Below are 13990 nucleotides of genomic sequence, written 5' to 3'. Positions count from 1 at the left end.
GCGGAAATGCTCAGTTTTCCTTGTATTGATCTTATTTCTAAACCTCGTTGTGATTTACAGCAACTATTTATTTTAACTAGTTGAAAGGTGCACTCTTAATTTATGTTCTCTAGAAATCCAGATTTTAACTGCTGATCAAGAACTATCATGATTAAACCAATAAAGAGGAGGAAACCAACATGTTAAACAGCAGTTCAAATACAATTCCAGAACTCAGTTATTCTTAAAATAGTTTGATGTTCTTGAGTATCTTGCCTTGAGGGATAAGGACAGACACAACAGAGAATAAATAAATGTGAATATTCTGTACGATACCATCTTATATAGTTGCTGTTTCGTTTGTATAGTAGATCATAGAACATGTTTCTTACTTTAAGTTGATTTTATATATGATATAGTTGTTCAGAAGAGCCTCTTGTGGTGCAGAATGGTAATGCAGCAGACATCCTGTCTGAAAGCTCTGCCCATGAGGCTGGGAGTTCAATCCCAGCAGCCGGCTCAAGGTTGACTCAGCCTTCCATCCTTCCGAGGTCGGTAAAATGAGTACCCAGCTTGCTGGGGGGTAAACGGTAAGGACTGGGGAAGGCACTGGCAAACCACCCCGCATTGAGTCTGCCAAGAAAACGCTAGAGGGCGTCACCCCAAGGGTCAGACATGACTCGGTGCTTGCATTGTTGTTGTTGTTGTTATGTGCGAAGTCGTGTCCGACCCATCGCGACCCCATGGACAATGATCCTCCAGGCCTTCCTGTCCTCTACCATTCCCCGGAGTCCATTTAAGTTTGCACCTACTGCTTCAGTGACTCCATCCAGCCATCTCATTCTCTGTCGTCCCCTTCTTCTTTTGCCCTCGATCGCTCCCAGCATTAGGCTCTTCTCCAGGGAGTCCTTCCTTCTCATGAGGTGGCCAAAGTATTTGAGTTTCATCTTCAGGATCTGGCCTTCTAAAGAGCAGTCAGGGTTGATCTCCTCTAGGACTGACTCGGTGCTTGCATAGGGGATACCTTTACCTTACCTTTACCTATAGTTGTTAAGAAAAAGGTAAACATAGTTTTTAAAATTTCTGTGTTTTTTAGACTGTTCCAAGTAATTAAATGTAATCCAAATTTCAGTGTTTCATCTTTTTCGGATGTACCCTTCCATGACTACACTCTTTGAGGCCAAAGAATGTTATTGTTTGCATCTTCTGAAGTTCAGTTTGCATTTGTTAGCATAAATACATTCCATTCTAAACATTTTCACAATGTAATCCTATTTCATGTGTGTGGGTAGAGGAATGGGGTGGAATATGAAACTCATCAATCTATCCCTGTTTTGGTGTGGCTTGTGCTGGCCAGATCAAATATTCAGGTTTTTCTAGCAAAAGAACTACATATATTCCAAATTTGAGATTTATAGGATGTTGAAAGCCTTGTAACAGTTTCAGTAATTCATGAGTGCATTATGTTAACATGTTTAGATGTTTCTTGAAAGGAATATGGTTTCTGAGTCTTGCTTAATTTATGTATGTGGCTATTTTTCTACTTCTGCTTCAGTAATTTGGAGACATAGAGGTAAGCATATAAAATGGTAACATTTATGTGACTAGGTTGCACCATTTAGCTCAAACTGTGCATTTATGATAATTGATTTCTCAACATCTTTGAAACTTAAAAGTATTTGTCCATTTTTAATAGGGACTGTGATGTTGGTGTGGGCAGTTGCGAATGCGATCTTAAACTTCCTTCTGTGTGCATTTCTAATACATATTGCCAGTATCCCTGAATGGGAAAAGGCAAGCCCCCATACCATCTTCCCCCCCTGCTGTAGTTAATAGCATCCTAGGAGTAAATGGTTGGTGTCTACTAGGAAAAATGGTGGTCAGAATGGAGGATTAAGTTCCTTGGCCCAGCATCTAGTACACATCTTGAGATTCACTATAAATCCTTAGTAAAAATATAGCTTGGCCCTCATTTGCTGTGTGCATGAAAATTTGGGGCTTATGGTTTCAATGGCTTTCTCCCTCAATAAACATGGATAGGACTGGGCTTCATGATCACAGAATGACTGTTTACTAAGACAGAAGTCCTTGTGACATACCAACAGACTTTAAAAGTGTTTGTAGGCAGCTGAAAGGAATTTTCTCTCTGAGATCTCAGCAGTAACATCCTCTAGCAGCTAGCATGTGAATTATATCCTGAGGAAGAGTGCTTGCACTCGAAAACTCACACCTTGAATAAATCTTTGTTGGTCTTAAAGGTGCCACTGGACTCTGATTTTGCTTTGTTGTACATCCTTTAAGTCATTGATCTTGTGTCTTGATATGCATGCACTGATGTTTGTTGTATTTCTGCATAATAATTTTAAAAGTCACACACTGGGCATTTGAGGGTTATTGAGCATGGAAGGATTTTATTAGGCAAACAGTTAGGTTATTAGTTTCATAAATGTTTATGAATTGGTGGTAGAAAAATAGGAAGAAGTTGTTTGCCCTGTTAACATCTCCCCCCCCCCCCTTTATCAGTTTGTCATACATGGCCAAACTCTCAGACATGATGTCACTGAGAAACTTTTCTGCCTAAAACAGTTTGGAAGCGTACTGCATTTTGTTTGTTTGTTTTAAAGGTTTGTAAGTAGATAAATTGACCTCTCCTTTTATAGCCGTGTTTCTCAAAGAGAGTTGCTTGAACCTTTTACAGGGATTTTCTCATGTCTTGACTAACCTGAACATTAGTCAAGGAAGAAAAAAGTCTTCACGTTTTTAAGGGGAAATGCTGTTCACCTCAGGGGAAGGTGGATAGATTCGAGTTGTCCCTTTTTCAAAGGGTAGAAGTCTGTAGAATCGCTTCTACTTGCCCTCGGTCACTTAGCCTCTAGGTTAAGCTCTAGCAATTCTAATTGGTTGAATGGCTCCAAGGTACAATTGTCATAGTTACTTCAAGTAAAAACTTGAACAGTTTTTCACTCTTATTTTCCAGTGCAGACTGTTTCATCATAGAGAGGTGCCACTCTCAGACAATAGCTAGCATTTTCCCATTGAATACCCAAAATCCAGGTTTTGCATGGTATGCTTTTTTATTTCTGTGCACAGCTCTGAAAAAGCTTTTCCAGATTCCTTCCCAAACCTGTTCAGCTGGCATCTGGCTAGAAGTATCCAGCCATTGAGTTTCTTGCTGCATGTAGTACAAACTCTTTTTCAAAGAAGGGGTGAGCTTGATTTGTACTTGGGCCAGGGATTTTGGAGTTATTGCCCTATAGAATTAACTGTTCTCTGAGACTTAAACATGTACATATAACAAACATTTTACTTAAACTTGCTTTTAAAGTGTATTTGATGTGATTCTCACAATATTGTTGTGAGGATATTAGGGGATGAAAGCTTTCTGGTGCTTACCATGTCCTGGTGAGTGGGGAAGGTTGGGGGGTGGTGTCTGCAAAAATCAAAATGGCATTCTCAGGTTTCTAAGATGTGACACTGCTGTTGGCAATTTATGTAGTCCTAGTTTGGGATTAAGGATAGAACTCCAGTACCATCCATGCTGTAAAATTTGAAAAGAAAAATTTTCTCATTTGCATTGTATTTATAGCAGGCTTCCTTCATTACTTCCTCTTGTTTAATTCAGGATTTGCATCAAAAAAATCCATAAGCCCTGGTAAGGTAACTTCATGTGATCAAGAGAGCTATGCCCCAAAGCCTTTACCTCCAGGAGCACATGGATTCCTTCCTTGGCGGACTGCAGAACGCGCAAAACAGCATAGGTAATATGAATGCAATGAAAAAATGCAATATATAGCTATCTTTATTATTCTTATATGTGGACAGTCAAATGATAACAATGTGTACGTTTTCTCTGAATAAGTAGTAGTATTTCTTAGAAATACATGCTCTTATGCCAAGAATATTAAATTGTATAATTGGCGAAGGTGAAATAAGATTTACTCTGAGTTATTGATAGAAATATGAGAATTGATTCAGCTATTACTTACTGAAGCTCCTTCCTCCTAATACATTATATTGTTTTTAGGGCTTCATCAGTGAAAAATATCCATGAGTTGCCACTGCAGATCCAGGTAACATTATGATTTTTACATCATTCTGGAAACTGAAGGAAAGCTTCTTGTTGCTTTTAGTGGAAGACAGTTTGTGTCCATCTCAACAATGCATTCTTCAATGAATCTTCCTTGGTTTAGTTAAGGGTGTTTATTTTTTAAATTCAGTAACAAGCAGTTCTTAGAATTGGCATACATTTGCTGTTAATTAGGAAGAAAAATACCTAACAATTGTAAAATAGAATTGGTATTATTAGATATAACTGTGTAATCCTGTTGTTCCTACTTGATGTAAACAGGCTGGTATTCCTTTGAAAGTTACTGTGGAAAGTGCTTCCACCTCTGAAATTGAGGAGACGGATGATGCTGTAGATGATATCTGTGATGCTAATGCCACAAAATCTCCAGAAATAATTAATTTAAAACAGCACCATCAGTTACAGGTATGATTTGTATTCTTTTAAATTTCCTTTAAAAACCCAATAATGTATAATGAATTTTATACTATCTAGCTATATCAAAACTAATAAATTGGACTGCAAATTATTCCACTGTGTGCTGTATATTACTGACATTTTCAAAGCAGCTTCTAGAATAGAAGTTTTGTAGTGTCCTGTTCTGGTGTGCTTGTGTCAGAAGTACTTTGATTGTCAGGAGAGGACCTTTCTGATAGGTCAGTTTGGTTCACCTCACATTAGTACTCTAACAGCTATTTTTCATTGGGTTTACTGAGTCTGAATTCTAGTGGCTTGGTTTGTGCTGGTGATTATTTGGCTTATGGCTGTTCTCTGCTGATGACTAATTTTGTTGGCTTGTATGTTTTCCAGTTCGTTTTATTGTTTCCCTATTTGTAAGGCACCTTAGAAAACACATATAAGGGAACAGTAGAGTAGACATGTATTAAAAGAATGAATAATAAATATTCAAAATGATCAATAATCAAGTCAAGGAAACTATATGTAACATGTAATTTCTATTGCTTTTGTTTCTACAATCACCATAAGTAATGAGACATAAATATTCAAGAGTATTATGGCTTCACTTGCTCCTCCTTGGGGAGGCACATTTTGATTGTTTGGATTATAAAGATAATTATAAAAATAATTCCTTCATGGGATTTTCTCCAAGTGACCTGGGATCTGAACCACCTCGTCTTTTGTATAAATGTTTTTTTATTATGCCAATAAAGGTATTTGATTGTTTGATTGATTGATAAAGATAATTCAGTGTGACTATGGTGTGTAACTTGAAGAGGAGCAGTGATTAAAATACTAGCTAGAACATCAATTGTTACAGTTTTTGTGGAGAAAAATAAAGTTAGGCATGCTTGTTCTACTGAATCAGAGCCGGTTAAGAAATCTCTTACACTGAATCAGATTATTGATCCCTCTAACTCATTACCATTTATTTTGAACATCTCCATGATCTTGGTCTTTTCCTAGCCCTGATTCTTGAGGTTACTCACTGGTCAAGAAATGTCTAAATAGTAAGCTAAGTGATAAATTATTGGGCAGTTTTCCTTAACAGTTCTCTGTATGTTTCTCTGAACAACTAATGGGCTTTCTTTCATCTTAGATGGTATTTCAAGCAAGATCCACTAGAGGGAATCAAAACTGTTTGAAAGATTTAAAACTACAGGAAAGTTGCAATGAAGGAAAAGTTATACTGAGTAGCTGAATGACATTTAATTGGACAAACATACATGTAAAGTTGCTTGTAATTGGAGTGATAGTATATTTAATACTTCCAAGTCTTCTGCAAAAATATTCTCTGTCAAGTTATAGCAATATGCTAAATTGGTCTTTCACTTGAATTTTCCTTTTTTAAAGAATGGGCAATGTGTTTGGATCCAATCCCCCTGAGTTTTGAGAGGAGACTGTATACTTTAAGTCATTTCAGAACTCCAATTCTGAATGTAGTATAGCCAGTATATATTCTGATTAGAGTCCAATAATCATGGATTGATGCATGTTATTCAAGAGATCATGATCTCTCTCGCAGATAGACCATGAAAAGTGTCAACTCAGATTAAAAGAAGAGCGAAAAGCAAGAGTAACAGCTGAAGAACGTGTAACAGAGGTAGCTGTAATGTTCTTCCTATGTTTTTAAAAGTGCAGCACAGAAAAGAGTTGTCTAACCTTTTCCACATCTTAAAGGTAAAGGTATCCCTTGTGCAAGCACCGGGTCATGCCTGACCCTTGGGGTGACACCCTCTAACATTTTCATGGCAGACTCAATACAGGGTGGTTTGCCAGTGCCTTCCCCCACATCTTACCACTGTTACTTTAGCCTCATTTCTTCTTAAGCAGTAAAGTCATTTTTCTAGGACTTCAGTTGTTACAGACTTCTAAATTTGAGTTCAACAGGCCACATTCTATTTTCCAGTTTTAAAGCCTCACAAGAAGGGTAAGTAAGAAAAATAATGTATTATTATTAGAAGGACCCAAATAAGTAGTGGGATATTTTTAAAATTCCATGTCCTAGAATGCCATCTTATTTTATTCCTTCTATTTAACCTAGGTGTATTATACTGGTTATTATTGGTGTATAATACTGGTTAGAAGAGCCTCTTGTGGCGCAGAGTGGTAAGGCAGCAGACATGCAGTATGAAGCTCTGCCCATGAGGCTGGCAGTTAGATCCCAGCAGCCAGCTCAAGATTGACTCAGCCTTCCATCCTTCCGAGGTTGGTAAAATGAGTACCCAGCTTGCTGGGGAGTAAAACGGTAATGACTGGGGAAGGCACTGGCAAAACACCCCGTATTGAGTCTGCCATGAAAACGCTAGAGGGCGTCACCCCAAGGGTCAGACATGACTCGGTGCTTGCACAGGGGATACCTTTACCTTTATAATACTAGTGGGCTGGGTAGAGCCGGGGACACACAAGATGCAGCAACTAGTTAGATGTATGCCTGACTTGGCCACTGAGTTGCCCAAGAACAGCACTTTGCAGTGCATTGATTCTTGCTGAAAATCTGTGCTTACTGGTGAATTGCTGCAGGCAAAGCATAATTTCTTTACTTCCAATGGCAGCCTAAAAGAAACCCCTTTCAGGAACTTTATGGGGGAGGATAGGTGAAAAGGCTCTGCTTTTTGTCAACTGAGATGGTTGATGAAGAAGAAAAGTTGTTTTTTATACCCTGCTTTTCACCACCCGAAGGAGTCTTAAAACAGCTTACAATCGCCTTCCCCTCTTCTCCCCACAACAGACACCCAGTGAGATAGGTGAGGCTGAGAGAAACCTGACAGGACTGCTCAGTGAGAGTAGCACTTTCAGGACTTTGATGAGTCCAGGGTAGGGATGGAGAATCACACTCAAAATTAGAAGCCACGGCTCTTAACCACTATGCCAAGCTGGCCTTCCAACCCTATATATTTATAGTTTCAACTCTAGCTCAGCTAAAACAGTATAAATAGCACAAAAATGATTTTACAAGAAGACACCAGAATCAGTCAAAATTTGGATTTACTAATTCTCCAGCATTTCACAGCCTGTTTTAAAGCACTTTACATTGAAAACAGCATAAATGGGTTGAAAGCTTGTTTTATAAATTGATTGAGTTAGGATCACTTATACACTATATGTAAGTGGTAAATTCTCTTTTATAGTTAACATCTGGTGGTTCTTAGGTAGATTTTCATTCTGGTAACCTTTTTCAGAAGCAAAGGTTTTTGTAGTGTGTCAAGTACATTTCTGTTAATATTTGATCTGTTCTCAGTAGCATGCAGCTACAATCACATATTACATAGACATGCATTTTTTTTTTAGTCCAGAGTTATCCTTTGGTCATATATTACCTGTTTTTGATCTTCCAAGGTTTCCTCGCCAGAATTATTTGCTTTTAGATTATTTTATTTATTATATATTTGTAGGCTGCCGCTCCTGGTCTGCTGTCTAGCGTGCAACAAAAAACCATACAGAAAATCATACAAAAACACAATCTATAAACCCCCAGAGTCCTAACTCCCATCCCTCCTCAGTCTGCCTTACCCATCAATTCAATCCCAAATCTCCTAGGTGGGATTGTTACAAACAAGAACCCAGAGGAGGGGCATGATCTTCTGTCAGTCTGATTTTAGCCAATGGCCTGGCAGAAGAGCTCTGTCTCGCAGACCCTGTAGAACTGAATTAGCTCCAGCAGAGCCCTCAGCTCTTCCAGGAGCTCATTTCACCAGACGGGAGCCAGGGCCGAAAAGACCCTGGCTGAGGCCAGGCAAGCTCTCACAGACCAGAGATCACTAATCTATTTGTACATGCAGTACAAAGAGCCCAAAGCAAACAAAACCAAAAGGCAAAATGTTGTCTCTTCTTGAAATTTATTAAAGAGCCCTGCAGGGGGCATAGGGAGACACAGTCCCTGAAGTACACTGGGCCCAGACAGATGCGTAGAGTCTATGAATTTCGCTACCTGTTCTGTTTTTGCTCCCTGTATTACAGACTTCATATGGAATTATATATAATATATAGGAGGGGGAAGATTCCAAGAAAATAGTAAATCTGTAGCCTTGGGGAAATTTTAATTTTAGAACGAAAATGTCATTTTTCTTAGATGTTTCAAAAAAAGGAGCTTTTCACTATTTAAGAATGGGAGACTTTTCATTATTTAAGTGGGTCTGTTTTTTGGTTTCTTCTAGCTGGAGGTAGAAAATGCCAGATTAAGGAATCTAAACAGCTCTTTATCAGAGGTTCTGCATGCACAGTCAGTAGCCAGCACAATTCTTGAAGATGAAGGTGTTCTGGATAGTATTGAAAACTCATTTCAAAAGTTTCATGCCTTTTTAGATCTTCTTAAGGATGCTGGGTAAGAGACTATTTATTATGGGTGGGGTTCCCCTTCTCAGTTATTTTTAGAGAAAGGGATCAGAATATTGTAACACTGTCAAAACTCAGCAGTGTTTCATATTCTGTTGTGTTGCTGCATACTCTTTTAAAAGTCTTTAAAAGTTTCACCTTGGGGGAAAAGCCTGAACAGTTTGTTGTAGATCCTGCCTGTTATAGTACATTGTTGGGCAGTGTACAACAGAAACAATGGCTATTATTCTTCCATTTGCAGTTTTTAAAATTCAAATCATACATTTTCTCCTGGTACATTCATTGTGCACCGGGTACCCTAAAAATTCTTCTGATTCTAAAAATAGAAAGTATAGGAATGTATAATGTATTATACTTTTCCTTGTATTGGATCACAAATGACGGTTCCTGTATTGTTTCACAAGTTCAAATGTAAACTGCCCTGAGCTGCAAGGGAGGGCGTGGTGTGTGTGTATGTATATGCGTGCATGCATGCATACATTTTAAAAAGTGAGTCAAGGAAGGAGAATACTGCTTTGCAAGCAAGTGTCTTTAAATCCAGACAGGTTTCCAATAATTTGAGACCAAGCAGAGTTCAAAAATACATACTGAGGTACATATTGAAGTCTAGCTAAATACTGCATAGTAGTTTTAAGACAGGTATAAGTAGGTAAAGAAGATCTGCCAATCCCATATTTAACCATAGCCTTTAGCAGCTTACCGGGAGAGGCGGTATAAAAATCAAATAATAAATAAAAATAAATACAAATAATCATGTAAAGTCTGGGGAAAGTAATCTGCTTGTTTTTTTAGTCCTACATTGTACAGTTACTCCAGTCTACATCCATTGAAACTGGTGAGCGTAGACTGGAATAATGCTGCATAGGGTTCACTATTCTAACTTGAAAATATTGTAAAATGCATAATTTATCTTATATTATGAACAACTGTATAGTAACATATTTCTTGTCTTGCAGACTTGGACAACTTGCAACAATGGCTGGTATTGACCAGTCAGATTTTGGTTTGTTGCAGCGTCCCCAAATGACTTCTACTCTAAATAAGCCTGCCATAACACAAAAGGAGAACTCATTTGAAGAAGAAAGGCAGAAACACATGCAGAATGTCAAAGTAACTACCTGTCATTCAAACTTTATTTTTATCCTTTCCTCTGCTGCTTTATTTCAATATATTGCTTTTCACTTTGCTTCTTTATGCTCTTCTGCAGCTTTCTAGTTTTTGCTTCAGGCACTGTTACATATAGTGTGTTCAATTGAGTATCTAGCCCTAGGTCAATCTTTCTCAACTTTTGTACCATTGAGAAACCCCTGAAACATTTTTCGAGAAACCCAGTTGTGGCACAATCATGCAGAATTTGGTTCGGAAGCATACCTGTGTACATGCACACCTGGGGTCCCTCCTCTTCCCACCCCCTCCACGCCCATCACTGGCCATTTTGCCTGGGGGAGGCAGGTCAAAATGACCATATATGGTTATATCACCTCATAAATGTTTAACTAATTTTATAAAATATATTTTAAAATTACCTCCCACCTATTTGGTAAACCCTTCCAGGGCCATCATGTAACCCCAAGGTTTCATGAAACCCTAGCTGAGAAAGCCTGCCCTAGGTGGTAATATAACTAAGGTTTGCAGTGAGGGGCCTAATAGACCAAAGTGTGTATAGAGTGCCCTCAATTCACAGCCATCTTATGATAACAGGGTTTTCAGGGCAAAAGACAGACAGAGGTAGGTTTGCCATTGCTTTCCTCTAACAGCAGCCTTGGGATTCCTTGGTGGTCTCCCTCTCAAATACTAACCAGAGCAAACCCTGTTTAGCTCATGAGATCAGGATAGCCTGGGCCATGCAGATCAGGGCATAGACACAAAATATATTTTAAAACTTAAATAACATATTTTAAATTAGATTTTAAAATGTTTGAAATATCCCGTTATGTAACCACTGTGTTAATCATCAAACATAATTAAATCATAAAAACTAAAACTACAGTTACAGATAGAATTAGAAAATACTTCAATCATCTATACTCCCAAGTATGGAGCATGAAACTTGGAGAAACTGTTTTGTATGGATGAAGGCAGCAATGTCAGAGTTTTACACACAGGAATAGATAGAGCCAGAGGGGGGAAAAAACCCTAAAACCCTTCATCTGAACAAATTTTGCTTGTTTGTTTTATAGCCCGCCACTCTTGGAAATCAGTTCATGGTGGGTCACATAAAGGAAAATCCATACAATAAAATTCAGTAAACCCCCCTTAAAACCCTATCACAATACACAAAAATCTTAACAGATGGCAAAACTCCCGGGGCCCTCCTTAAAACAGGAAGGCCCTTATGACGGCTGCATGGGGGGAAGCAAGATGTTCGGTACCAGATGTTCATGTACCAATGCCAAGGGGGGACACGTATCACCTGCTCTAGCACTATAAACCAGGTGGAAGAGCTCTCTTTTGCAGGCCCTATGGAAAGCGGTAAGCTCACTGAGGACCTGCAGATCCTTCGGGAGCTTATCTCACCAGGTAGGGGCCAGGACCAAAAAGGACCTGGCCCTGGTCGAGGCTAGGTGATCAGCAAGTTGGTACCTGCCGAGGAGGTGAGTAGCGGGGTACCTCAGGGCTCGGTGCTCGCTCCGGTACTTTTTAACATATTTATTAATGATCTAGATGAGGGGGTGGAGGGACTACTCATCAAGTTTGCAGATGACACCAAATTGGGAGGACTAGCAAATACTCCAGAAGATAGAGATAGAGTTCAACGAGATCTGAACACAATGGAAAAATGAGCAAATGAGAACAAGATGCAATTTAATAAAGATAAGTGTAAAGTTCTGCATCTGGGTCAGAAAAATGAAAAGCATGCCTACTGGATGGGTGATACACTTCTAGGTAACACTGTGTGTACAAAACCTTGGGGTACTTGTGGATTGTAAACTAAACATGAGCAGGCAGTGTGATGCAGCGGTAAAGGTGATTTTGGGCTGTATCAACAGGGGCATCACATCAAAATCACAAGATGTCAGTCCCATTGTATACGGCACTGGTCAGACCACACCTGGAGTACTGTGTGCAGTTCTGGAGGCCTCACTTCAAGAAGGACGTAGATAAAATTGAAAGGGTACAGAGGAGAGCAACGAGGATGATCTGGGGCCAAGGGACCAAGCCCTATGAAGATAGGTTGAGGGACTTGGGAATGTTCAGCCTGGAGAAAAGAAGGCTGAGAAGGGACATGATAGCCCTCTTTAAGTATTTGAAAGTGGGGCACTTGAAGTGGGGCAGGATGCTGTTTCCGTTGGCTGCAGAGGAAAGAACGCGCAGTAATGGGTTTAAACTACAAGTACAACGATATAGGCTAGATATCAGGAAAAAAATTTTCACAGTCAGAGTAGTTCAGCAGTGGAATAGGCTACCTAAGGAGGTGGTGAGCTCCCCCTCACTGGCAGTCTTCAAGCAAAGGTTAGATACACACTTTTCTTGGATGCTTTAGGATGCTTTGGGCTGATCCTGCATTGAGCAGGGGTTGGACTAGATGGCCTGTATGGCCCCTTCCAACTCTATGATTCTATGAGTTCAAGGCCCTGCAGGGGGCATATTAGGTTCCTACTTGTAATCTGTAGATCTATAACTGGTATAGGCAGAAAATTGTTTGGTATTATAGTTTTAATTAAGGCTTCTTAATTAAATTAAGGATTCTTAAATACTTTCTGACTTTGATTTTAATTTTTATTCCCTAGAATTCTGGTTCAGTTTCTTTCCTGGGTCTTCCTCATTTTCAGTCTGATTTGGTTCCATTTCAAGAAGCAAATAATTTCCTGCTTGCTACAGGAGATGTACAGCAGCATCAGGTTACTAGTCAGTCCCCAGAAAGTTTACAGCAAGGCACTGAAGAAAATGCAACAAAAAATCATCAGTCAGCAACTTCTGAGAAAAGCAGCAAACCTATGGATTTGGAAGAAAGAGTGTCTTCTATTAGACATCCCGTTACTGATCATCATTTAGTCTCTGACCCCAGTGTTAAACTGTATAGTGGGAATAGTAACAAATACAGTTTCACCACTAGTGGTGATAACAAACTTTCTTCAAAAAGACTTCGCCATATGACAAGTTTTTCTGCTAGAGGAGATCAAAGTATTCATCAAACTGATGATTCTAGAAATGATACAATACAGTCCGATTCTGAAATACAAGAAAACATCCATTCTTTGGGAAGTATTTGAACATTCCCATCGGATTGCTCAAAATGCATTAATTGTATGGATCTTTAAATATATGCTTTAAAATCTTTAAAGTTATTTAAAGTAGCTTTAAAGTGTTTTTGCTATGTAACTTTAGCAAGAATATTTGCTAGAAGTATCCAAAACAATTAATAGTCCATTTTATTTCTTATATGGTTTTATAAAGTATTATTACTTGGATGGATGATTCTAAAATGAGTAAAGATTTGTTTTTAAATGATACAGATCTGAGTGAATAAAATGAGTTTTTCCCCCTTTTTTAGCTAATCATGTTGACAAGTAGTTTAGTAATGATTTTAGTGCATAATACTTCATATTAAATTGTGAACTAAAATTATGTTATTGGGTGTCAAATGTAAGCATTAAAGAGGTATACTTTTAAATTGTCTTTTTTCTATGACTGGATTTCTAAATGAAAGAAGATGCATGTTTAAACTGAATATTTCAAGATTATTGTCTTCATTTAATTAGCTATGGTAATTCTCTGTAGAGTCTGTTATGGAATGGTATAATTTGTGATGAGCCTGGATACTGCTTGGAAACTATAAGGCAGGATTCAAAGTGACAATGATAGAGACTGCAATGTGTTGTTTGTGTTAGTACAACAATTGTGCCTTTGCCTGGAATGGAGTAGAGGCCAACTGTTGATGAAGGTGTTTATCACTAAATATTGTTAGCAAGTGTGTGTGTTTTCTCTAAATATTTTGAGCCAAGATAGAAATTGGTGATGCCTGTGCAAACTGGACAAGCTGCAGAGGGTAAAGATTCCTGACTCTTGAAATGGTCGTCTCCCACTTCTTTGCGCCTGCAGGAGCACCTTTGAAATTCTGACAATGCATGGTGGATGCAATCACACAATAACTGCCACAGGAAGTGGAACCCGCCATAAAATGGCATCTGCAGCTTCCCTTCAGTCACA

At 38.7% G+C, this 13990-nt stretch overlaps 1 protein-coding gene across 8 annotated transcripts in view; it reads left to right on the top strand.

Moving 5' to 3' along the window:
* The window catches only part of CEP78 (centrosomal protein 78), a 32007-nt gene extending 18553 nt beyond the window's left edge, over positions 1-13454 (top strand). For 7 of the 8 annotated variants that reach the window (XM_077344724.1, XM_077344719.1, XM_077344721.1 and 4 more), the window contains exons 10-16: positions 3602-3737; positions 4004-4049; positions 4328-4471; positions 6030-6107; positions 8662-8828; positions 9796-9949; positions 12571-13454. In XM_077344724.1, the coding sequence (XP_077200839.1) occupies positions 3602-3737; positions 4004-4049; positions 4328-4471; positions 6030-6107; positions 8662-8828; positions 9796-9949; positions 12571-13053 (1208 nt within the window). In that variant the 3' untranslated portion in view covers positions 13054-13454. The remainder of the gene's footprint in view (positions 1-3601; positions 3738-4003; positions 4050-4327; positions 4472-6029; positions 6108-8661; positions 8829-9795; positions 9950-12570) is intronic. The other variant, XM_077344720.1, reaches the window with a different exon arrangement.
* Positions 13455-13990: the final 536 nt, after the last annotated feature.

This window comes from Paroedura picta, chromosome 7 (assembly GCF_049243985.1).
Source record: "Paroedura picta isolate Pp20150507F chromosome 7, Ppicta_v3.0, whole genome shotgun sequence".
NCBI lineage: Eukaryota > Metazoa > Chordata > Lepidosauria > Squamata > Gekkonidae > Paroedura > Paroedura picta.
Note: the sequence above shows the minus strand (reverse complement) of the source record. Positions and strands in the feature narration are given on the sequence as shown.